The 24,398-nt window shown below is 45.2% G+C and overlaps 1 protein-coding gene across 1 annotated transcript in view; it reads left to right on the forward strand.

The window, feature by feature from the left end:
• The window catches only part of bmerb1 (bMERB domain containing 1), a 29,470-nt gene extending 7,128 nt beyond the window's left edge, over nt 1-22,342 (forward strand). The window contains exons 2-6 of the mRNA XM_039775084.1: nt 9,580-9,703; nt 10,788-10,861; nt 12,993-13,107; nt 15,158-15,240; nt 22,161-22,342. Coding sequence (XP_039631018.1) covers nt 9,580-9,703; nt 10,788-10,861; nt 12,993-13,107; nt 15,158-15,240; nt 22,161-22,279 — 515 coding nt within the window. The 3' untranslated portion in view covers nt 22,280-22,342. The remainder of the gene's footprint in view (nt 1-9,579; nt 9,704-10,787; nt 10,862-12,992; nt 13,108-15,157; nt 15,241-22,160) is intronic.
• The last annotated feature ends 2,056 nt before the right edge of the window (nt 22,343-24,398 follow it).

The following is a 24,398-nucleotide window of genomic DNA, read 5'->3' on the forward strand; positions in this document are numbered from 1 at the left end:
AAAAATCTTGGGACGAGACGCGACTTTCTCAGAGAGACACTTTCATGTCCCGCGAGACGAGTCTTTGTGCCAACCAAGAGATTCAAACAGGCCCGGGGCCAGAAATAAAAGACAAAGAGCAGATGACAAAGTAGAACGTCGTAAAGAATTCAAAAACGTTGGCGCGATACACATGCAGAGCAGGTTAGAGATGATGGAAGTACGAAAATTCGAAAGTCTCAAAAAAACTGACAGTAAAGATCGCATGAGCGCCAACAAACTGAAATTATTACTTGGTGAAATAACGGAAGAGCGAAGAGAGATTTGTTGTTGTTCAGATTTAAACTTTAAGTCGGAGACTTGTAGATCGTCTAATTCGTGTTGCCAGGAGGGGGACAGCTCCGTCTCTCAATTAAAAGAATAGAAAGTCTTCTTCTTCACTGGGCCGCACCTCAGGAGTGGGACCCCCAAACAGGAGCAGAGGATATCTGGGGGAGAAGAGAGGCAAGGCAGTGAGACTAAAGGACAGCTGCTGTACAGGCTTTTGAAACGCTTGAAGCGCCGCGTGAGATGCAGATCGCGTGGCACGGCAGCAGCAGCTGATCGAGCAAAGAGGATATAAAAAAAATAAATAAATAAAACTGTATTCGTTTCCCATTGTATCACCGTTTAAGAGGGGGTTTCGGAGGACGGACTGAATCTTCAGTGTCCCCCCTTCACAACAGGAGCGGCAGAGACACGAAGTGGTTGGCACATATTGTAGCCATTGGGGTTGGTGGGGTGGGGGGGTCTGGGGTTGGCGAGCGAAGCAGTAAGAGAAAGAGTGGATCGAGCCATTCGACACATATGCCCCTAATGGTTTAAACAAGAGGTAGGCATTTGTAGATTCTGGGACAAGACGACTAACTTACTCTTATAACTATATTTTAGTTGTAAAATCTTTGGTCAGTGTACCCATGCGGATGCCGTAGGCATTATCCCCTACTCTAACCCCAACCTGGGAATGCTTCTGGTACCACACCGTGCGTCTTCCTGAAAGCACTTCTGGGTAATACAAAAAAGTAGGAAGGTCCTTCCTCAACACCTGGTCAGTGCCCAGGGACCCCAACAGGGTTGCACTTCTGGACTCCAACTCTCCCAAGCACCCCTGCAGGTGTCCCGACTGGGCTACCATATGAGGACCACAATGGGGGATGGAACAGCTGCTGACTCCCAGCTTCCTCTGCTCCATCCATTAATTTAAAACCAGCTGGGCACAAAGTTATTTTTTCATCCCACCGGCAATCCATTTGTTGTTCCACTTTGGCCTCCCGCCTGGGTAATAAGCCATCCTCTCTCTCGGCCAGGATGCCCCATTCTCCTCCTACAACGCAAAAATAACTTTTTGCTTTTAAAGAATAGAATTTGGACCTTGCAATGATGTGCAGAGAAGGCCGTGGTCTCGCAGTGATTTCTGTGCAAGCCCTGACCGTGAAACGTCACTGATTTTGAGGTCTGATTGACTTTTTTGTCGTGGGGGACTGAATTGGATTAAAAAAAAAAACAGCAGCAAACCAGGGTTTAAAAAAAAAAAAAAAAAGCCATAGTTTTCATAAGTCCGAGTCACGGAGTAAACTGTGCACATTCCCGTTTGGAGGTGGGCCTCACGATTGGCCGTTTACCATTGACTATTTCCATTGGATAGAAGAACAAAGTCCAGCCCTTGTCTTGTTGCTTTCACGCTCAAATAATTTCGGCAGCGATATCACACAAGAGTGTGATAAAAAAAATAAATAAATAAATCACGTGACCGCAACACACTTGCCAAGCGTATCGCTCACTTTCAACATGCAACTCACGTTTGCAAAATGCGTGGTACTCGGACGCGACTTTTTTGGCAGTAATTGAACTCTATTTTAACTCCGTTACAATCTGCCCTGAAACTCGAGGTCTAAATCGGCAAAACACTGGCTTAGAAAAAGACAAAACTTTATATTATTTAATTTATAAAGAATGAAAAACTGAAAAAACAACTTTAAACCACTTTGGCATAACGTGGCAACATAACACAACGTGATATAAGTGAAGGGTCTGAAGGTTTTGTGATGGCGTCGTATGTACGACAGGATTCGGCCCTTTAGAAATTCATGAGTATTGCTTTGCGTTTCTGCCATCGGTGTTGAGTTACTGAAATTTTATTCCTGTCCTTTGGTGGTGGAACTCGATGATAACATGCTAATAGATCTTCATCTTGTGTTTTTGTTTATATGGCATTATTTGGCTGATCTTTTTTCATCAATGGTGCCAGTGACCCTACACGGCCTAATGAAATATATCACCTCCATCATGTAAAGTTGTCTCCTTCCTCGGCCGCCTTCCAATGCTGCTCTGATCTCCCACAGCTCTTATGATCCTACCTCTGCCTCGTCCACATCTTGCACATTCACATTACCATGCATGCCAGTCACTCGGGATAACGGGCAATGCCATCTGTATTCACGCTCCTCAACTCTGTAAGCCAATCCAAGGCAGGATACTTTCAGAGACTTGCGAGTGGCCCTGAATCCAGACCAGTGGGTCCCTCAATAGCTGTTTTTTTTTTCTTTAAAGTGCTTCATCATTTCTCGGTCTCTGTCGCTCACACACCCTCTGCCAACCCTTCTGCCAGCATCCGTCTCCCAGAATTTTCATTCGGCTACAAAAACAATCTCCGTACACACTGGCGTTTTCATGTCGTTTATGAAAGGATCTCCACCCACACTTAAGACCGAAAATGCAAACGATGTGATGCGACGTGTACACCAGGCATGCACACATTGGCAGAAACAGGAAGAGGAAGCGTCCTCCTTGAAAGGCTGGCAATGCCATGGTCCAGGGTATTTACCGTATATACTCGCATATAAGTCGGGTTTTGAAACCTGAAAATCGATCATAAAATCAGACCCCGACTTATACGGCCGTTCAAAAATGTGACACTTCATTTTTTTTTTCCTTTTTTTAACATCTTCTTGCCTCCTCCAGAACTTTTTTGTATTGACAGTCGGGAAACTGATATATAAAGTCACTGGGAAAAAAAATAATATAAAAATGCAGAACCATACCATCCACTTACTGCTATCATTTCCAATGATTTTTCTTATTCTCTTAATGGGCACAGTGGTCTCCCGAGGGCCCGCCAATGGCCGATTTTCAAGAGGGCAGTCTCGAACGCCACACCTAAGCTGACCTGTGCCCCTGCCCACGTCTGCTGTGTTTTAACTCAAAGAATCAGAAGCCAGCCAGTGGGCACTGATGTTGGCCACACTGTCACAGGAGGCTAGTGACGGACATCTTAGTGTATCCTGAACTGTAAGCACCCAGAATTACCCGCCCCATCTTATTCCTGGTGGAGACGACGAGCTGCCAGGATATTTTTATCATCAGCAGCTCTTCCCGCTGCTAATTATTCTGCTCCATTTAATGGGAGGCGGCAGGGAGAGGGCACAAGCCTGGCGCGGGTGCTGTGTGTGTGTGTGTGTGTGCTATGGTGGTGACTTGATACAAAGGGTGTGTTCAGAAATCACACGGTGGGACAATTTAATCAGTTGGGCATTATTTTGTATAGCGCCCTGCGCAACGAGCTCACAGCACTTCACACTTCAAGTAGATCACATGCCGCACGTATCCAAATTCAACATGAACTGGAAACGTCAAAAATAAGAACTTAAATACGGACACGTCTCTGGACTGTTATTTGATACAGCGCCTTGTTCAACGAGCTAAAAACAACTAAACATTACCATTACATGCTGTGGATCTGGCCTTCACAGCCAAGGTTATGTACTTGAGGGCTGAAACCCTAAGTAAAGGCAAATCCATCAGTCTGAATGTTATGTAGTGCCTTGCTCCATGAGCTAAAAGCATATTACACCTCAAGCGCAGCACATGCTTGTGTTGTTGGTTAGAGGAGCTGTAATTTTAGGACACGGTGAGGACGACGTGACCTTTAAACATCTTGGATAGTAGGACTTTCAAACCTCGATTCGCTGTTTTGGAGACATGAGGTGAATAAGACTGGCGAGCTTGTTGGGTGGCATGATCTGTTCTCATCAAAACTCTCATAATGTTCTTTAGAATTCCCCAAGAGGGGCACTTACTTTTTCGCACCACAACCATTCCTAATTCCCCAGGATCAACTGCCCACCACTCCTTATCCAATGAATCAGCCAAGCTTGCCAGTCTCGGAGTTCAGGGCGCTGTGCCGACCACAGATATGGGCAGGCTGGCCGAGTGCCCGGAGTCTTCACGCGGTGGCGGTCGGCGGACAGGCTGTGTTTATCTGCTTGTTTATCTCACACTCTCCTCGCTGCCTGAAAGGCACAGCATGAAGAAGTGTGAAGGCGCCACATCCCACGTGCTGCTGAGAGCTGCCACATGCTGATGTGAAAACGTGGCTTCTAGAAAGGAAAAGAAAAAAAGACATGCTGTGAGCGGGGGGCCGAAATCACTCATTAACTCTGTGATTGTCAGACTTACACTCAAAGAGACCACCGAAATATTACGATTCATTCACACCCGATAATTAAACGAAAGACGCTGAAGCCTGAAACCCCCTGAGAATGCAGTACCTCTTGTAGGCCACTTTAAAAAAATACAAGGACCCCCAAATGAAGGGGGGCCCTCATGAAAATCTAAGCAGCGAAGTTTCAGAAGCTGAACCCTCAGCCTTTGTAGGGCTAGGGGTGGTCTCTCAATGGTATTTCACCTAGTTTCTACTATATCAACGGATACGGAGAGGAATACAGATAACTGAGAATCCGTTGAATCATCACAGAGGGGTTTGGACAGCAGACAGGCTTGGGCAGATGAAATTTCATGTCAGTAAATGTGAAGTGTTACACGTAGGAAGTCAATATGCGAGGTCTAAATACACAATGGAAGGTCTGAAAATCGAGAGTCCACCTTATGAGAAGGATTTAGGAGTCATAGTGGACTGTCGGCTGACAAACGGTGCTCAGAAGCCATTAAGAAGGCCAACAGACTGTCAGGTTATATAGCGCCTTGACGTGTGGAGTACAAATCACAGGAGGTTCTGCTCAAAGTTTATAACACACTGGTGAGGCCTCATCTGGAGTCCTGGGTGAAGTTTTGGTCTGCAGGCTACAAAAAGGACATAGCAGCTCAAGAGAAGGTCCAGAGAAGAGCGACTAGGCTGATTCCTGAACTACAGGGGATGAGTTATGAAGAAAGATGAAAAGAGCTGAGCATGTAGGGTTTAAGAAAAAAGAAGATTAGGAGGAGACCTGATTGAAATGTTTAAAATGATGAAGGGAATGAGTACAGCGGATGGAGACAGCAACTCGGCTGATTCCAGGACTGCTGGGTATGACTTATGAGGAAAGAATGGAGGAGTTGAACCTTTTCGGTTTAAGTAAACTGAGACTAAGAGGTGACCTGATTGAAGTGTTTCAAATTTTGAATGGAATTAGTCCAGTGGATTGAGATGGTGACTTTAAAATGAGTTCATCAAGAACAAGGGGACACTACAGTTGGAAACTTATTCAGGGTACATTTTAGACAAACATTGGGACGTCATTCTTTACACAGAGACGTGGCATAAGTGACCAAGTGGGCAGTAAGACTTTAGGGGGACCTTCAAAGCTTGACTTGATGATATTTTCGTACAATTAAATGGATTGGACTGGCGAGCTTTGTTGGGATGAATGGCCTGTTCTCGTCCAGATTGTTCTAATGAACGACTACCTTGGTGTCTTTAAAGAAGAGCACTAATAGATAGATAGATAGATAGATAGATAGATAGATAGATGGATACTTTATTAATCCCAAGGGGAAATTTACAAAATTAGGGTTAGGGTTAGGGTTAGCCTAACCCTAATCGCACTTTGAGAATCTTATTAAAGCTGAAAGAAGCTGCCGTTTACCAAACTGTTCATTGGTTTGTCAAATGTAGGAATCGCATCCAAGGTTTCCTGACAGGGTTGTGCACATTTGCTGACCAAGGTCCTAAATTGTTAATTATGCTAGTCATAGAGTCTGAAGTAACCAAATATAAGAACTTCAATTTTATTTTCATTTAGCTGAAGGAAGTGTTTTTGATGTCCAATGCTTAACGTTATCTACACAAATATGGCGTCTAGCGACTCATCAGATTTTAGCGGCCAATGCGCAGATCACACGGCAATTTACAGCCAACTGAGTTAAAGCAATTTGTGCTCACAGCGGTGGGCCTTAGGAAAACAGCAAGGTAATAATCTTCAAGAAATTGCCAGAACCAGCCCCAGTAATAAATCTTTCATTATTATTACTTCACACTCCTGGAAGACCCTTTAACTCTTTCAGGGCGGATGTCGACTTTTGACGACAGGAGGGGCTGACGGTGGTAATCAAGTGTAAACGGTGACAAACCTCGTCGTTATGTTTTTGTTCCACTCTGTTTGCTAGAAGGAACGTTAGTTGCGTTGGTTTGATTGCGATTCCCCTGCACTTGTGTGAGCAGCGAGGAGTAAACGATGGAAAAAATGGCATCGACATCTGGCGAGAGATCGAAGCAAATGTGTCAAGCAAACTACTCTGTGGATGCCATTTTGCATATTATCGCTGTATTGGACTCTGACTCGTCGGACTCTGATGTCGATACCAGTGATGAAAAGCGAATTTGAGGTCCCAGCATCAGCTGATCGGTCCCCAGCTGATTGTGGTGCTGAACAGGTTTGTGTAGCTGATGTGCCTACAGCCATGTTTGCAGGGGAGGACCACCATTTACAACGACAAGAGGTATAAACCAGAACGCATTGCACTGTGCCTGCCGCTGTTGCCCCACCACAAGAGATGGCGAACTGGTGTGCACCGCGTGAAGCAACAGATGTTTCACGTTCAATAATGTGTGACACCACTGCTTGGTGTGCTTTTCAAAAAAGAAAATAATCAGCCCTCAAAGAGTTAAGCTTTGTTTTGATGTGCGCTGCTCCACGTGGCTTCTACTTCAGCATTCCTGACGCCAGTGTTTCTCAACCTTTATGGTCGCGTGACCCAATTTTCTAAATTCACTTATGAGTCACTAGCAGCATTTTGGTGAAATGAGTGCGATTGGGGGGTCCCCTCTGGTGAAACAAGCTCACTTCATAGAGAAACATATCACGCAGCGCGGACAATAACTTAGGCCACCCACTGCGACCCAACGACAGCAAAGGCAGTGCTTCTCAACCACACCACCAGTGGCTCACGGGTTTCCATCAATGCTTCACCAGTGGATCGTGATCCAGTGGTTGAGAAACACTGCTGGTCTTCAATGGACCCACCTTGAGACCACCAAGATGTGAAGATCAGTTTGTGCTTTAAGTTTAAATACATATATAAGTGACCCACACCAGACCCTCAGAGCCTCAATTCCAATGTCCTGTACACTTTGTGACCGACGATGCACCAAATAGACGGTCCCTAAAAGGAGCCGTAAGTTGGCGCCTCACTGTACAAATACAACAAAACAGGGTCCAACCCTGAGGAACATAACAGGTACAGTGGAACCTCGGGTCACAACCGTAATTCGTTCCAAAACAAATGTAAATACAATTAATCCATTCCAGGCTGTACGAGCTGCATGTAAATATAAGATTTTTAAGCACAAAAATAGTCAATTACACCATAGAATGCACAGTGTAATAGTAAACTGAATGTAAAAACATTGAACAACACGAGAAAACCTAACAGAGAAAACTAACATCGCTACAGGCTTACGAACCACTTTCTGTAAATGAGTTTTAAGCGCAGGGAAAAAAAATGAACATTTGAAAAAGCCGGAATTTATACAAAAACTAACCGTAAACAACCAAGAAAACTCACCTTGCATGAGTCGAGTTCTGGCGTGAAGGAAGTGAGGAGGAAGCTGGGTGGCGAGGAGATTACAGTTTTGAGGTAAAGCCTGTGACGATGCGGGTTCGCTGCTTGCTCCCATCTCGCTTCCGGGAGCCCTTAAACCCGTCACCGTCTGCAATGTTAGCGATGGGCACGACAGTGAGGCACTACAATGGAGCAATCGGATGGTGCAAAAAAGTGCCAAGTGCTTTTATTCAAATCAACAAAACAACAAGTCCAAATTAAATAAAGTGCAGTGCTTTCAGAATCCTTCAATAAATAAATGATCCCATAAAAACAGAAGTGAAGTGGAGGTTAAAATTCTTCATTAAAATACAGTCAGGTTAAAACAATGCTCGAAGCAGTCTCAAGCCCAGTGCATTCTTTAACTGCCTTCTCGGCCTTACGCGGGCCAGCCGTCCTTCTTCTGGTCACTCCAGTTTCTTGATCGCTCAGCTGGAGCGACCGCTTCCTTCTGCCCCACCGACTGTCGGCCAAAACACCCCCGCTTGGGCTCACTGTCCAGCTGCATGCCTGCGAGCACGCGCTCACTCGCTCGCTCCTCTTGACGTGAGCTGTGGACCCGCTATACCACAAAGTCCCTCTGCGCGATGCACGTCTGACCGAGAACAATGTCCTGTACAGGGAGAGACTGAACACGTGCGTAAATCACCGGCGTACAAACCGGAAGGGAAACGAAATAGAGCACAAAGAGTTCAGAGCGAATGCACAGGGAGAGACTGAACATGTGTGGAAATCATTGGCGCGTACGAACCAGAAGGGAAACTGGCTTGTTTGTCACCCGAGTGTGTGGTTGTGAACAGATGCAAAAGGTTGGCGAACCTTTTGGTCGTGACCCGATTTGTACATGGTCCGAGACGTTCGTGACCCGAGGCTCCACTGTACTAGGTGCTCGAGATAAAGAGGAACCAGCAGTCCTCACTGAAAAGGCAGTGGCCCGGATATTGACCACACTCCTAAGACCATCCAAAAGGACTGTGTGATCAGAGGTGTCACAGGCTCCATTTGGATTTAGTTAAAATCAAAGCAGCACAACATTCACCAGTAAGTCGTCAGACACTTTAAGGTGGGCTCATTCGGTAGTTTGGCGAGTCCTAAATCCTGACTGGCAAGCCTTGAAAAATGGCAAATCTGGTTCAGAATGAAGAAAACTGAGAAAAAATAACTAACTTTTTCCAAGTACTTTGGATAAAAATGGTAATTTAGGGGTATGGGTTTAGAAGGATCTGGAATTGTAGAATCTAAATTAGGCTTTTTATGAGAGGCTCCACTAAGGCCTGCTCAAATTAAGAAGGAACAGTCAAGCTCACTAAGCAGCTATTGATTACGGAGAGAACACGGGGAACTACGGCTTGTATCAGAAACTGTGAGGGAATGATGTCTACGGATAGTGAGGTCTGCTTCAAATTTAACACAGCGTCGGCTAGTTAAGGAAAAAAGAGGCGCACGCCTGAAGTGGTGGTCCAAGACATTGGAACCTACTCTCAGCTCAAACCAAATTCATCACAGAACAAAAACAGTTTGACTTCTCAAGCAAGGTGTGACTCCTACAACCAAGCTCACTGTCAACCCCTGGCAGGACAGCATGACCACCTAAAACTCTGCCCTTCCTTTTCCCCCAGATACAATGGTTAACTCTTGTCCACTGATACCATTCACACTAGGAGGATGTGTCCAAGCATGGATCCAGATTTGCTCCCCTCGTTACATGAGAGATAACTGTCCGATTCTTCTTCTTCTTCTTCACAGGGCTGCAGGACGTGGTGTCCATGGCTGAGTCTTCCGTGACACCAGAGGAGATCGAGGTGGAGATGGCACGAATCCAACGGCTGAGGGAGGTCCTCGTGCGCCGGGAATCAGAGCTGCGGTTCATGTGAGTTGCTTTTACAATACATTTGGACTTGAAAGGGCCAGGGAGTCCTAGGAGACCCCAACCACCTCTATCCTTCACAAAGGCTTCCAATGTGGACCACAGCCTAGAAGCTGTTCACGTGTTCAATGCCAGATCAAAATGGCTTCTCCGCATGTTGGCTAATGAGGCAGCACATCATAGAAGCCACATGTCATGTGATGGCTGGGAAACTGGAAAACCCTGAAGCAGATGAGGGCTGTGCTTGAATTTTTCATGAGGTCCTCCTCTGGGGACACACTCACAGCTGACTCAGATCCTCGATCGACTGCTGTTAAGTGTGACCAAAACAGTCAAAGAGCTTCCTGCTGTGGTGTCTCCAATGTGGCAGTCGATTGAAATTGGAGCAACCAATAGAAAGACGTAGTGAAAGGTCAGGCCACTATTGCAGGCCAAACATCAGTTGTCCACACACAAGTTGCTAACCAGAAATCTTTAACCAGAAGAGTCGATGTTATATTTTAGTCTGGGCCTCAAATGCCATTTTAAAATCTTTTTTTGTTAATTTTTGATTCCTCTGTTTAAGTTCATCTTATTGGCCATTTAGTTTCTAGGTGTCTATGTATCTTGTTTTATATTCCATATCATTTGTGGGCTTTCCACAAAGAGGCGGGGCCACCTGCCTATCACCACAAGGGACTGCCCACAGCCATAAAAAGGAGGGCTGGACATTTGGGAGAGTAGGCGGGTACATCGAGGTGGGGTGAGCAAATGGAGGAGACTGGGGTGGGGCCAAGGAGTGTGTGTAGATAGCTGAGGGTAAACCAAATTATTTTTAGGGGACTTTAAACAGAAGACAGTAAGGTGGGTGGGGAAAAACGGCAAGTGGGACTGGCCTGGGGAGAAGGGTAGGTAAATACATGAAATTAAGGTGTAGCCGACAATGATAAAGGAGCAGCAAGAGGTAAAGGACGGGAGTGAGGCGGGGTGTGAGGTGCCAAAAACTCGACTAGAACCAGAAAACAGCCCCAGACAAAATGACACAAATGAGAGACGCTGGTTAAGAAAATAATTGTCTATACTGCTCACGTATTGTGTCCTTCTGCAGGATGGACGATATCCAGTTATGCAAAGACATCATGGCCTTGAAGCAGGAGCTTCGGAAGATTGTGGCCATCCCAGGTACAGTACTGTCAAACTGTAGCTCACCATGACTGTGTAGGTTTAAGCTTTGGTCACGTGTGTCAGTTGGTGTCCTTTAGGGATTTTTTTTGGACATTAGAATTCAGTTTTTGTGATTCACTTTCATCTTATTTATTCTTTTATTGCCATCTTGTTGATGTGACGCGCCACCGGGATGTGTCACTTGACCTCTGATGACGTCATTATAAAAACGCAACGCCCTTTACCCCGTGTTACTTATCGGTGGATACACAACACCTTGTAAATCTTTTGATCTCCCGGTTTTGAACCTCTGATGTCTCCAACTACATCTTTGGATAAGAAATCATCTCCTGGGCTTTTGGTGTCTTGTAACAGACTGGAGTTTCTTGCTGTTGGGATCTGTTTTGTCCTGGTAGAGCTTTCTTTTACTCTCCTTTCCCCTTTTGTAGTATTAATATGTAGCCTTTGTTAGAATTCCTCAAATCTCACAGACTTGCCACTCTTTATAAGGTATTGGACTTTATAACATCTCCCCAACTTCCCTTCTGCATTTATAACCTCAGGCAATTGCACAGAGTAAAAGACAAGCAGGAGTAAAGTTACACTTTAAATAATGTATTATTGACTATATTCTAAATAACAATAAAGAAAATACAAGTGAATATGGGCAACCATACAACCTGATAAATGGTGATGTGTAGTTCAGGCAGCACACAGACTTGTCAGTTACTTTAAACGTCTCTAGTTAAGGCCTCATTTGTGGTCAGCTTTCTTCAGAACAGGCCGCACACGCCGGTCTCAAAATGGCTGCTGAGCTGTGCTCTTCATTGTGTTGTCCTTTTTAATCCATGGTGTGTGTGTGTGTGTGTGTGTGTGTGTGTGTGTGTGTGAGTTGCTCCTTCATGATGATGGTGTAAGAGAGGAGGGAGGAGTAAAGCAAGCAAATTTATAAACTCTTTGTCCAAACCCTACAGCCAATAGGGTGTCGGGGTACTTAATGGCTTCTGATTTAAAACCAAAACAGGCCACGTTAGACCAATAGACTTCTGGTGCGACACAATGGGTTTCACACCTGCCACCCCAATACCATTTGTAAAGGTGAAGCTTGCCAGTAAGGTAGTGGGTGGTTGAGAGAGTCCTGCAGAGAATCACTTGCCCAACTCTGTCGTGAAATTCACTATCCTGTCCTAATTGGGTTGTAAACATGGATGTTTCTCACTCATGAAACACTGATATCACAAATAATGACCTACAAAATATTTATAAACTTACATACAAAATTGGCGGCACGGTGGCGCAGTGGTAGCGCTGCTGCCTCGCAGTAAGGAGACCTGTGGGTTCGCTTCCCGGGTCGTGGTGGAACCTTCAGTCGGATCTCGTGAACAGCTTGCTCTCGTTGACTTGACGTAATCGATCTTCAGTAAGGAGTACCGTGAGCTTTGTGAGGGCTTTTATTTTGATACACTCATACTGGAGTTAGCGCTGGAAGGACTTTTTGCGACGCTTCCTTTTTTTTGCTAGCTTTTGATTCGTCAAATATTTCGATCTCCAGTTTTCAACAGATCTTATCAATGTTTTTGGTATCGGGGGACCCTAAAACATCATCTCAATGATGGGTGTGTGTCTGACTGCGTATGTCTGTGTGTCACAGTTTCTTGACAATGGTCTAGAGCTAAAACTGCTGGATGTAAAAATATCAAACTTGAAACTTAAGCTTGTTATGAGAGGACAATGTGCTGATTAGATTTTGAACCAAACTGTGCAAGAGAAAGAGACACTCTAGAGAACCCCTCAAATACTGCAGTTCTGCAATGAATTATGAATTCTTCTCGTCAATTCCTATCGTAATGACCTCTTTTACGACGAGAAAGACCAGCATCAGAGCGGTAAATAATTACTGAAGTGTTATAAGATATTTCGGGTAACTTGGTTCCCAGGGCACAAAGCCTACTGACGCTCACGTCCAAATTTTCTTTTATCATTATTTCGTGACACCATTCAGTGTCAGATTTTGTTTAGTCGCAAAGGGTCAGATGTACACGTCTGGAGAAAACAGAATGAATTTGGTTCAAACGTGGGTGGGAGCAAGTGGACGGTGCACTGAGTGCGACATTTCTAAATAAATGATATATCTGATTTCTTCTTCCAGAGAAAGAGAAGACAAAGAAGCACAAGCAAAGGGAGGAGGAACTGATCCTCACAATCCACAAACTCGTCCAGAAGCGGGACTTTCTGGTGGAAGATGCTGAGGTGGAGCGGCTAAGGTGAGCCACTGACTGAAGGTCGATATTAGTGGTGTGCGTTTGTCACCAAAGAAGCTGATCCACATCAGCCATCCGCAACAGACGCTCCCCTGACTTCATATGTACATTAAAACCCGATGCCAGCCCAACTTACCAAAAAGGCAGCATAAAGGTTGGCATCTTTCCATTGGCCATCAGTTTACACTGACCAGAGTGCAATGAGGCCCTACGCCGAGTCAGTCTGAGGTTGTCACATGTCCTGCCCAGAGGGACAGTTTGGCTCAGATGAACCAAAAAGGTCTCACATCTTTTAATCGGCCTGACTAATGTGTAACTGGGATGTCAAGAGAATGTCTACGATGTGAACTGGGAGACATTTTGTCTCTCCAGTTTCATATATAAATGAGAGAATCGTTGTGCTCAAGGTCTCTCTGGATGGCACTTCCACCAGTTTCCCTAAGAAGTGGGTGGTGTCTTCCTTCTGATGGATTAAACTTCAAACTTTAACTAAGGAGTAACTGGGAGCCATTCAGTCCCACAGTGGTAGAACTATGGTGGGCCGAGATGTGGTCTGGTTGGTCGAGTTGCTCCTTTCCGCTTCCCAACAGTAATGGAGCAGGCTGAGGTACGATTAAGTGGCTGCTGCTCTTCTCTACTCATTCACTTGTATTGTCTGTGTTCTAAAAGAGGGGCAATTGTAGGGTAATAGTTTCGGAAAGGGGGCAGACAGTCTGGTTAAAGAGGCAGAAGGGTGTATTTATGTAAAGTTTAGTGAAATTCTGACTTAACCTCCTTAACGTTCTGTTCACCCACAGAGAAACGAGCCCAAAACGTGTTATGATGTGTAACAGGAACATGTAAAGACCAAAACATCAACGTAATTACAGTAGGAAAAGTATGTCGAGTGTCCACTGCTCTACTGATGCAGATGATACACATCCTTCATGTGACATTTTGAGATGGTCACCAATGCACAGCCCGACACCACAACCGTTGTCCACTTTTCTTGTACTTTTTCTGTTACTTACGCATGAGATAGCAGAATGTCAACGCCTGATCCGCACGATCGATGCACTCCATGTGTTATTGTAGGCTCAGTGCAATTCCCCGCCACAATCACGGACCGTCGCTGCATTGTGAACAGTTGGCTAATGTCCTTCTAGTTGATCGCACTCATTTTTTTTTTTTTTTACTGCACCCCGCAGCAGTTTCACTTGGTTGTTCAGTTGTACGGGGTTGTAGTCATCAGTTTCTTTAGTCACGTTAACGTCCGAAGGCCAACTCACAATGTCTTGACTATCGCTTGATTCAGTTTGTTCTAAAACTGCCTTTACAGCTTTTCATTTACACGCCGTTGGTTTGGCTCTAGGCTCCGCCCCACTCATGAATATTGATAAGTGGCAAAACACATTGAAATATTCATGATTGCTGTGCAGCATGCTGTGATTTTATCCACTAGATGGCAGCAGAATACTGTCCTGAATCCCTTTACATCGGATCATAGCAGCTTAACCTGCAAGATATTTGGGGTTAAATCAGTCTGCGAGACACAAAGGGTTAAAACAGCTCGGTACACACATCATATGCTTTAGGGGTCACTGGGGGTTCTCCTTCCCATGTGCATGCCATATAGTGCCTTGAGCAAGTCTTTAAAACCCCCAAATGGTTGTCAAATCTGAAATCTTCTCGATCAGTTTGACTGGAATTTGTTTATTAAAATGAAACAAGCTCTTTTTGACCGTTTTGCTTAAAAAAAGAAATAAAATTATACACCACTCAAAAATGAAATTTAAAAAAAAATGAACAATTTGTAAGTACTCACCTCTTGTTCAGCATTTGTTTGATCATAACAGCTAGAACAGTAAGTTGTCTTTTTGACAATTCTCTATTAATAAAGCACAGCATGATGGAGTAAAACTTGGTCATTCCTCCTGGCAGAATTACTCAGGTCAGTTGGGCAGCGGCGGTGGGCAGAAATACTCGCATCTCACCACAGATGTTTGATAGTCAAGGGCAGCAAATCACACCGTCCTCATACTTACAAAAACCTTCTCTCGATTCACATCTACAGGGAAAGAGAAGAGGATAAAGAAATGGATGAGTTTCTGAAGCGTAAGCTGATACCTCTGGAGAAATTAACCAAAACGACAGAAGGTGAGTGAGCAAAAGAGTGAGTCAGTGCCAGCTTTAAAATAGGCACATGGGCAACGCTGCCAGCAATGGGCTTCAAATACAAAGAGTCTGGGGGGTGTACGGGCTCCATGGCCTTGAGAGAGATGTGCTAGTATACAGTAAACCTTACTGAATACAGCAGCACTCTGAAGTGAATTCTGTGATGAGGCCCATTGCTAGTACAGTACAGGCGTATCCTACTAGTGAGAGACGAAAGGAGCCATAAAGAGAAGGGAGGCCGTGAGGGGACACAAGCAGAAAGCAAAGTAGGAATGAGCCTGAGCCACCGGGCACACTGACACACTGACGGCTGGGCGGATAGAGGAGATACTTTCAAATGTGACAGTCTGGTACTAACTAGTCACTTACCAAACATACAAAAAACGGCTGTGAGATGAACAGAAAATACAGCAAATAAAACAAGGACAGGGGAGTGGATGGAAGAGCCACAAGATCACACTGACACATGGATGGCTGGAGAAAAAAAAATTATATAAAAATACACAGACAGACAGACAGACAGACAGATACTTTATTAATCCCTAGGGGACATTCCCACATTCCAGCAGCAGCATACGGATACTAAACAATATTAAATTAAAGAGTGATAATAATGCAGGTCTAACAGACAATAACTTTGTATGGTGTTAACGTTTACCCCCCCGAGTCGCATAGTGTGAGGTCTCCTCAGTCTGTCAGTGAGCAGGACGGTGACAGCAGTCTGTTTGTCTCTGAAGCTGCTCCTCTGTCTGGAGATGATCCTGTTCAGTAGATTCTCCATGATTGACAGGAGTCTGCTCAGTGCCCGTCGCTCTGCCATGGATGTCAGACTGTCCAGCTCCGTGCCTACAATAGAGCCTGCCTTCCTCACCAGTTTGTCCCTCTTCTTTATGCTGCCTCCCCAGCACACCACCGCTTAGAAGAGGGCGCTCACCACAACGGTCTGGTAGAACATCTGCAGCATCTTATTGCAGATGTTGAAGTACATCAGCCTTCTAATGAAGTATAGTCAGCTCTGTCCTCTCAGATCATCAGTATTGGCAGTCCAGTCCAGTTTATCATCCAGCTGCACTCCCAGGTATTTATAAGTCTGTACCCTCTGCACAGTCACCTCTGATGATCACGGGGTCCATGAGGGGCCTGGGCCTCCTAAAATCCACCAGCAGCTCCTTGGTTTTCCTGGTGTTCAGGTGTAAGTGGTTTGAGTCACACCATTTAACAAAGTCCCTGATTAGGTTCCCATACTCCTCCTCCTGCCCACTCCTGATGCAGCCCACCATAGCAGTGTCGTCAGCTAACTTTTCCACGTGGCAGGACTCCGAGTTGTATTGGAAGTCTGATGTATGTTGGCTGAACAGGACCAGAGAAAGTCCAGTCCCCTGCGGCGCTTCTGTGCTGCTGACCACAATGTCAGACCTGCAGTTCCCGAGACGCACATATTGAGGTCTGTCTGTAAGATAGTCCACGATCCATGGCACCAGGTGTGAATCTACTGCCATCTCAGTCAGCTTGTCCCTGAGGAGCAGAGGTTGGATGGTGTTGAAGGCGCTAGAGAAGTCCAGAAACAGAATTCTTACAGCACCACCGTCTCTGTCCAAGTGGGAGAGGGATCGGTGTAGCATGTAGATGATGGAATCCTCCGCTCCCACCTTCTCCTGGTATGCGAACTGCAGAGGGTCGAGGGCATGGTGGACCTGTGGCCTCAGGTGGTGAAGCAGCAGCCACTCCATGGTCTTCATCACATGTGACATCAGAGCGGCAGGCCGGAAGTCATTCAGCTCACTAGGACGTGATACCTTTGGACTGGGGTGATGCAAGATGTTTTCCAAAGCCTCGGGACTCTCCGCTGTTCCAGGCTCAGGTTGAAGATGTGCTGTAGAGCAGGGGTTCCCAAACTTTTCAGCTCACGACCCCAAAAATAACCGTGACCCCCACTATCCTCGGAAGTGGTTAAAATATACAAACGCGTCTATCCAAACATGAGCATGACAACACGAAAGAGCACAATGGTCTAACAACCATCTAACTTTTTAAAAAATTGTTATTTACTCATTCGTTTAATCTCAACAAAACACCTCACCTAATGAGATGGGTGGGCACAATGCTTGGAGCACAGCAAGTCCATTCTTGGGTTAATTTTGGAGAACGCGACTCGGAGATCATCCTCCAAGTTCAGTCGTGACCTGTATTTATTTTTAATGTACGCGAGTGCCAAAAAAGTAGGTAGTGCAAAACGGCATCGGTACATCCATAGCGGCCTTGGATAGTTGTGGGTATTCCCTCTCGACTGAAATCCAAAACTCATCCAGAGTCTTGGAATTAAACATTGTCTTCAAGGTTCGGTCGCATGACAGCTCAACCAATGCGTCCTCCATGTCCGATGTCAGATGATTTGCCCTCGTTACAGTGAATGGTGACCTTATCCAGTCATATTGTTCTGGAGCGGTATCCTCTGGGAAATACCTGTTAAGGTGTTCCAGGAGGGCTTGACGGTGGGATGTGATAGACTTCTTCACTATGTTAACACTCAGTTCGTTTTCCTCCATGAATTCATCCACATATCAATCCTTCCTATTTCAACTCGCTCAGTCCAGCGCTCAAGTTTTCTCTTGAATGTGTGGATTGTATCGTTTAGCGAAATTCTGTGTGTGTTCTCACCCTGCAATGACATATTAAGTCCATTCAGTTTTTCAAATACGCTAGCCTTGTTAACCAGTCAGGATCAGTGAGGTGATCAGCGAGCTGGGACCCATGCTCCATCAGAAATAAGCGCACTTCGTCCGCAGCTCAAACAGGCGGCAGAGCACATTCCCTCGCGAAAGCCACCTGACCTCTGTATGGAAAAGCAAGCACTCATGCTCCGCTCCCAGTTCGTTACGGAGAGTGGCAAACAGTCTGATATTGGGTGGATGCGCTTTTATATTGTTGACCATTTTTATCGAAGTCTCAAGGACACGTTTAAGTTCTGGGTCAAGTGTTTTGCTCGCAAGAGCGTCTCTGTGTATAATACAATGCGTGAACTTTACGTGAGGTGCCACTTGTCAGACTCTTGCTTTAAGACCTTTCTTTTCCCCAGCATCGCTCCAGCACCGTCTGTACACACACCGCCGCACTCGCTCCAAGACAGTCCATCTTCGTTTAGTTTGTTGTCAAGTTTTGTGAAAATGTCCTCGCCTGTGCGCGTTCCCTCCAGTGGGGTGCAAAACAGAATGTCCTCGTTAAGTTTTCCATCAAAACTGTATCTGACGAATACAAGCAGCTGGGGAGAGTTTAATATATCTGTGGATTCGTCTAACTGTAAAGCATATTTCCCTTTCTTCAGTCTGTCCACCAGCTGACACTTGATGTCCTGGGCCATGTCGGAGATACGCCGGGCGACAGTCCTGTTAGACAGCGGCACTAATTCTAGTTCACGGGCTAGTTGATCCCCATGCATAGCCCGACTTATAGCTATAGCAGCGGGTTTAATGAGGGTTTCCCCGATCCCCGGTGTGTGGCTTTTCTGCCTGTGCAATTAAATATGCCACCTCATATGATGCCTGTTGAGCTTTTGCGGGGATTGTTGTTTGTTTAGTTAGGACTTTCGTTTGGCCTTGTAACTCTCGCTCCTTTCGCCGGAAATAATCTACTGGTTTAGTAGCAAGAAAGGGGTGCTTAGTTTTCAAGTGTCGTAGCATTTTTACAGGCTTTAGGCTTTCATGTGCAGGCACCTCATTGGGGATGCTGTACGTTATTGACGATGATGCATGTGAATCCATACTGGATAAATTCCTCTCGATAATTTCGACTCTTGGAGTAAGGCTGAGCCGACTGTCCTCTCTTTATGCACACTCCGGTGTCTTTCCGTACCTGAGGACGATGGGCTTTCTGACGGTGGTGCTTCTCCGCTTTCCTCCGCTGGCCTATCTGCGTTGTCATTGGTCGATATTAACCAACGTTTCATTTCAACAATAATAATATCCTAAGCATAAAGCGATGACATTTACCTACACGTTACGTGCACATGTCGGAATGTTTAACATGGTGCTGTAAATTGATCTGCTGCCACCGACGCCATTGATGTGTCGTTAAACTGTCGTAATCACCTCAGGGGTCGCGATCGAACGGAAAGAAATTTGAAAGGCTGATGGCTTTTTAATTTGCATTTTTTTTTAAATGTAACTATTAACTACTAGTTTTTATCTTTTGTTAGTTATGGATAAAATGTTATTTCTAAAAAATTAAATTAATTTCTAAAAAGTTTTAAAAAAGTATTTGATTTCTTGGAAATCATCTCGCGCACCAATGTCTCACGACCCCTACTTTGGGAACCACTGCTGTAGAGGACTCCCCAGCTCCAGCGCACAGGCCTTCAGCAGTCGTGGCGATACTCCATGTGGCACGAAGTCTCCTCAGCTCTCTGCTCACCTGGGCTGCTGTGATTGTGGGCGAGGATGTCTCACCTATGGTGGTATCAGCAGAAGGATGGGTGGAGGGTGCAGAGAGGTGAGAGTGGGTTAGGGAGGTCAAACCTGTTAAAGAAGTTAAAGTATATAGTATATAAAAGTTAAATATATAACAGACTAGCAGAACACCCGCGCAGCGGAGAAGTAGTGTGTTAAAGAAGGTACGAAAAAGAAAAGGAAAGATTTTAAAAATAACGTAACACGATTGTCAATGTGACCTTTTGTAAGTAGTGCCTGGAGGATTCAGTGTGGAGAAACTCGAGAGACAGCGTGTGTATTAACTTGTGGATTTTTCTGTGAGTATTTGGACGCAGCCTGACGAAGTTGCTTCGGAAGACGGCGTTAGCTGCAGATCTCAGCCCAGAGCGAAATGAGATGAATGGGAGGGGAGATGATGACGTGACTCCCCCACCCGCCTTAACTGTCAATCCCCCACAAACACAGTCTCTCGGAATTTGCATAAGCACACCCCTTCACCTACAATTTGAACTTAGTTACAAAGTGATCAAAACTCTCGTTTATATCCTGCGTCCTCTCATTAAACTTGTATCCCGCATTACCTGTGGGCATGTGAAACGCCAGCGGTAGCCTGTCTATGAACTTAATTTAAAGTTTAGGTTTACACCTTGCTTTCTTTCCGAGGTAGCAGCACTCATGAATATGGTAGTATATGTCACTCGCTCGCTTCTTATTGTTTTTCGCTGCGTTCTCAATTATATAATGCATGTTTTCTTAAGCGCAATTTGGAGGTCTTCCTGGTTTTCTACGCACTGCGTTGACAGTCAGTTCATGTGATTACGTGGGAGGCGTGATGATGTCACACGAAACTCCGCCCCCCCACGTCATTCCAGCTCAACTCCATTACAGTTAATGGAGAAAAATACCTTCCAGTTATGACCATTAGGCGTAGAATTTCGAAATGAAACCTGCCCAACTTTTGTAAGTAAGCTGTAAGGAATGAGCCTGCCAAATTTCAGCCTTCTACCTACACGGGAAGTTGGAGAATTAGTGATGAGTCAGTGAGTCAGTCAGTCAGTGAGTGAGTGAGTGATGAGTCAGTGAGGGAGGAGTCAGTGATGAGTGAGTGAGTGAGTGAGTGAGTGAGTGATGAGTCAGTGAGTGAGGGAGAGTCAGTGATGAGTGAGTGAGTGCAGTGAGTGAGTGAGTGAGTGATGAGTCAGTGAGTGAGGAGTCAGTGATGAGTCAGTGAGGGAGGAGTCAGTGATGAGTGAGTGAGTGAGTGAGTGAGCGAGGGAGGAGTCAGTGAGTGAGTGAGTGAGTGAGGAGTCAGTGAGTGCTTTGCCTTTTATTAGTACAGATAGATAGATGTGAAAGACACTATATAAGAGAAGCATGCTGAAAGATGCATAAAAGGCACTGTACACCAGCTAGAAAACAGACAGCTGTCAAAGGCACGATTTATCGGACAGATATATAACAGACCAACAGATCTGAAGTTAATTCCTTTCAAATCAATCTGTCTATAGATACATTAGAAAGGTGCCATCTAACAGACAGGTAATATACTATGTGCAATTGAACAGGAAAATGGATAGAACTGAGCGCTATAGTGAAAGGGACTACATAACATGTATATGGATGAATCTGAAAGCTGCTACATAAAAAATATGCTGTTAAGGTCCTGCATAAATTCAAAGATATGAAAAGAACCAGATAACCTAAGCAGAGGTTAAAATGAAACACATTAAACAATACTAGGCTAGTTGAATGGACCAGATATTGTATAAACAGAAAAAGATAGAAAAGGCACTAAATAAACGATGACATAAAAAATATGAATGGCACTATATAAAATAACACTCTTGATTAAAACATGCCCTATATAAAGTGAAAGATGAACAGAGCCTTTCATCTTTTTGTCATTTTATATAACATAAGGCCCAAAACTGTATACACAGAACTAAATTAAATGATAGATATGAAAGGCACCAAATAAAATGTGGTTTTATAAACAGAGAGAAAAGGCACTATATTAAGTACTACAGATATGAAGAGCACTACAGAAAATGAATAGTCAGATATATACAATAATAGCTAAATGTACATAACAAGAGGAGAATAAACACTCCTGAGAGACACTTTATGAAACAGGCGGGTCAACACTGCAAAGATTCCAAAGCAAACTGAATGGCGGTTTCACCCAGCGAGTCAATCGGTGGCAGGCATTGAATCAGCAGCCTTGAGGTTCATTTCAAGTAAAGGAAAAGTTCAAGTGGACATCTGAAGTCGTCCAGGGGAGAAGTGGAAGTGTCCCCTCGCAGTCCTCACTTGTTGGCGCCACTTGGTTTCTCCAATATTTCCACATTCTAATATGACCCCCTCACTGCAGTCCCCCTATCTTCAACTCGCACAGTGTTATTTTGGGGGGTCATTGTAAGATGATGAGCTCTCTCTTTCTTCTTTTTCCCCATCCAATCCCCAAATCCCTACCTGCAGGCTCTCCAAAAAAGAAGAAGGCAACACCTGACCCTCCTGCCAACAAGCCCTCCATTGCCAAGACGGGAGCCGCTCTCATCAAGGACTGCTGCGGGGCCACACAATGCAGTGTCATGTAGCCACGTCATGCCACAGGCCGGCCGGCACCTGCAAAGGCAGAGGGTCGTGACCAGTTTAGGGGGGCGGGGGCTGGGGATGTTCAAGTGATAGCCTGATCCCTGAGAGATACCTCATTTCCACTTGAATTGTGCCAAGTCAGACTAACTCCACAACACCCACTGTGCCCATATTCATTTTTTTTATTTAAATGCCTAGCACAGTTAAATAAGGCCTGAGCGGTACCCAGCTTGCCAGCGTGTGAGGTTGGATGCCACACAGCTTATTGTAGTGCCCCTCTTAAGCGGTTTGCATGTTTTAGGGTGCTCAGTAACGTACAAAAGGGGAGGGGCCGGCGTTCAACAGGGTAAAGTGGGCGTGGTCCACAAAGCAGACCCCCGCCTCCCTATGAAGGGTCAGAATGGACAGCTGCTTTATAGAGTGACCTGGCTCAGTGTGGACGCTGGTGGCCATTTAGGTAGGCATTTGGGCACCAGCAGCAACTTACCATATCTTAAAGTATGCAGGCTTACCAGTTTTATTTTAAGGAAAACCACAATCTCTGCCAAATCTGCACCCCAATTTTTTATTTTTTTTTGATCAATTGAAAGCCAATTTAAAACAATTCAATATAACAACCCTACCCCAAACCCCTCCAACAACCCTAAATTAGCCCGGCAAACTTGTGGGGTATCTGTGAACAGAAAAAAGGAGCCCCTGACAAAGTAAGAAGCAGGAGGCAAAAACCTACAGATCAGGACCAAATATCTGACCAACTGGCCATGTGGACGCCGGGAGCCCCATCGAACTTCATCACCCAGAGTAACACAACGGTCAAATTTAAATATGGACAGACAGAGAAAGGGAAACGGCACTAAAAGATTTCCAGCGAGAGGCAAGGCCAACGTTTGCATTATTCGTCTCCAAGGCAACGGCCTCAGCTGGAAAACGGAAAAATGGGGCGAAGTAACGTCAAGTGGTAAAGCGGTTAGTGGAGAGAACTGGCACGTTCCAGGATCAATGTTCATTTCTAAAATGCCCTCCGGTCCCTTGTTGGTGCCACTCAAGGAAGGGTACCCAGTCACTTCTCATGGCGTGTACTGGGGTTTGAGCCAATTTTTCGCAGCTCAATTTTATACAGGAAGGGGAGGCCCAAAGGGCTGAACCCGGAACCCTGGAATTTTTCACACTCTGTCCAACCTCGTGCTCCATTATCTTCTCCACGACTTTCCCATCAGAAGGAGTGCAAAACACTAAAGGAGAGTTTGAACAAAAAAAGGTGACACTCACCCAAGTCTCAAGACGACTCCTCTCACTTCGTGGTGGGTGGTCATAGGCATCCCAGACGATTTTTTTACCCTCCACTTCCACAGGTATGACATTCTACCGGACCCTCCAGCATTCCTTCAATGGCTGTGTGGGCAGCAGTCAGGGTGGGCACTTTTCTTTACAACAGAAGGGCTCACAGGCCGTGTGCAGATCATGGTAGGTCCCAGGATGCATCTGGTCTTCAGCTTTGAAGAGGGGGATTCAGGCAACACATCTCTGCTAAAAGGACAGAGAACTTGAGACCCGGGGGTGGGTGGTTTGCTGAGTGGGTTTTTTGAGAGATTATTTTTAAGCACAAAAATAAAACAAAATTAGGGGGGCAAACTACAACTAGTGGCGAGTATTACTTGGCATTAGAGGCAGACACATACAAGGGAGGACCCAAAAAAACATGAGACTTTTGAAAAAGCAATCATTTTATTTAAAATATTTCAAAAAATTTACTAGTCTCCTTCAAAGTATTCCCCATTGGAAGACACACACTTGTCCAATCTCCTTTTCCACTGATCCAAACATTTTTGGAAGTCCTCAACTGGGATGCTATTTAGCTATTCTAACACCGAAGCAGCGATCATGTCCTCCACACTGGTAAATTGGCACCCTTTCAAGAACCCTTTTCATTTTAGGGAACAAGAAAAAGTCACAGGGGGCCAAGTCTGATGAGTAAGGGCTGGGGCATGAGCGTCATGCCCTGACTGGTCAAAAACTGGCAAATTCGCCAAGCTGTGTATGCCACCAGGGCTTTGTAATGGTGAAGGAGCCATTTACACGACTGCCACAATTCCGGCCTTGTCCTCCACACTCTCCCTCTCA

The sequence above is a fragment of the Polypterus senegalus genome, chromosome 13, assembly GCF_016835505.1.
Source record: "Polypterus senegalus isolate Bchr_013 chromosome 13, ASM1683550v1, whole genome shotgun sequence".
Classification (NCBI taxonomy): domain Eukaryota; kingdom Metazoa; phylum Chordata; class Cladistia; order Polypteriformes; family Polypteridae; genus Polypterus; species Polypterus senegalus.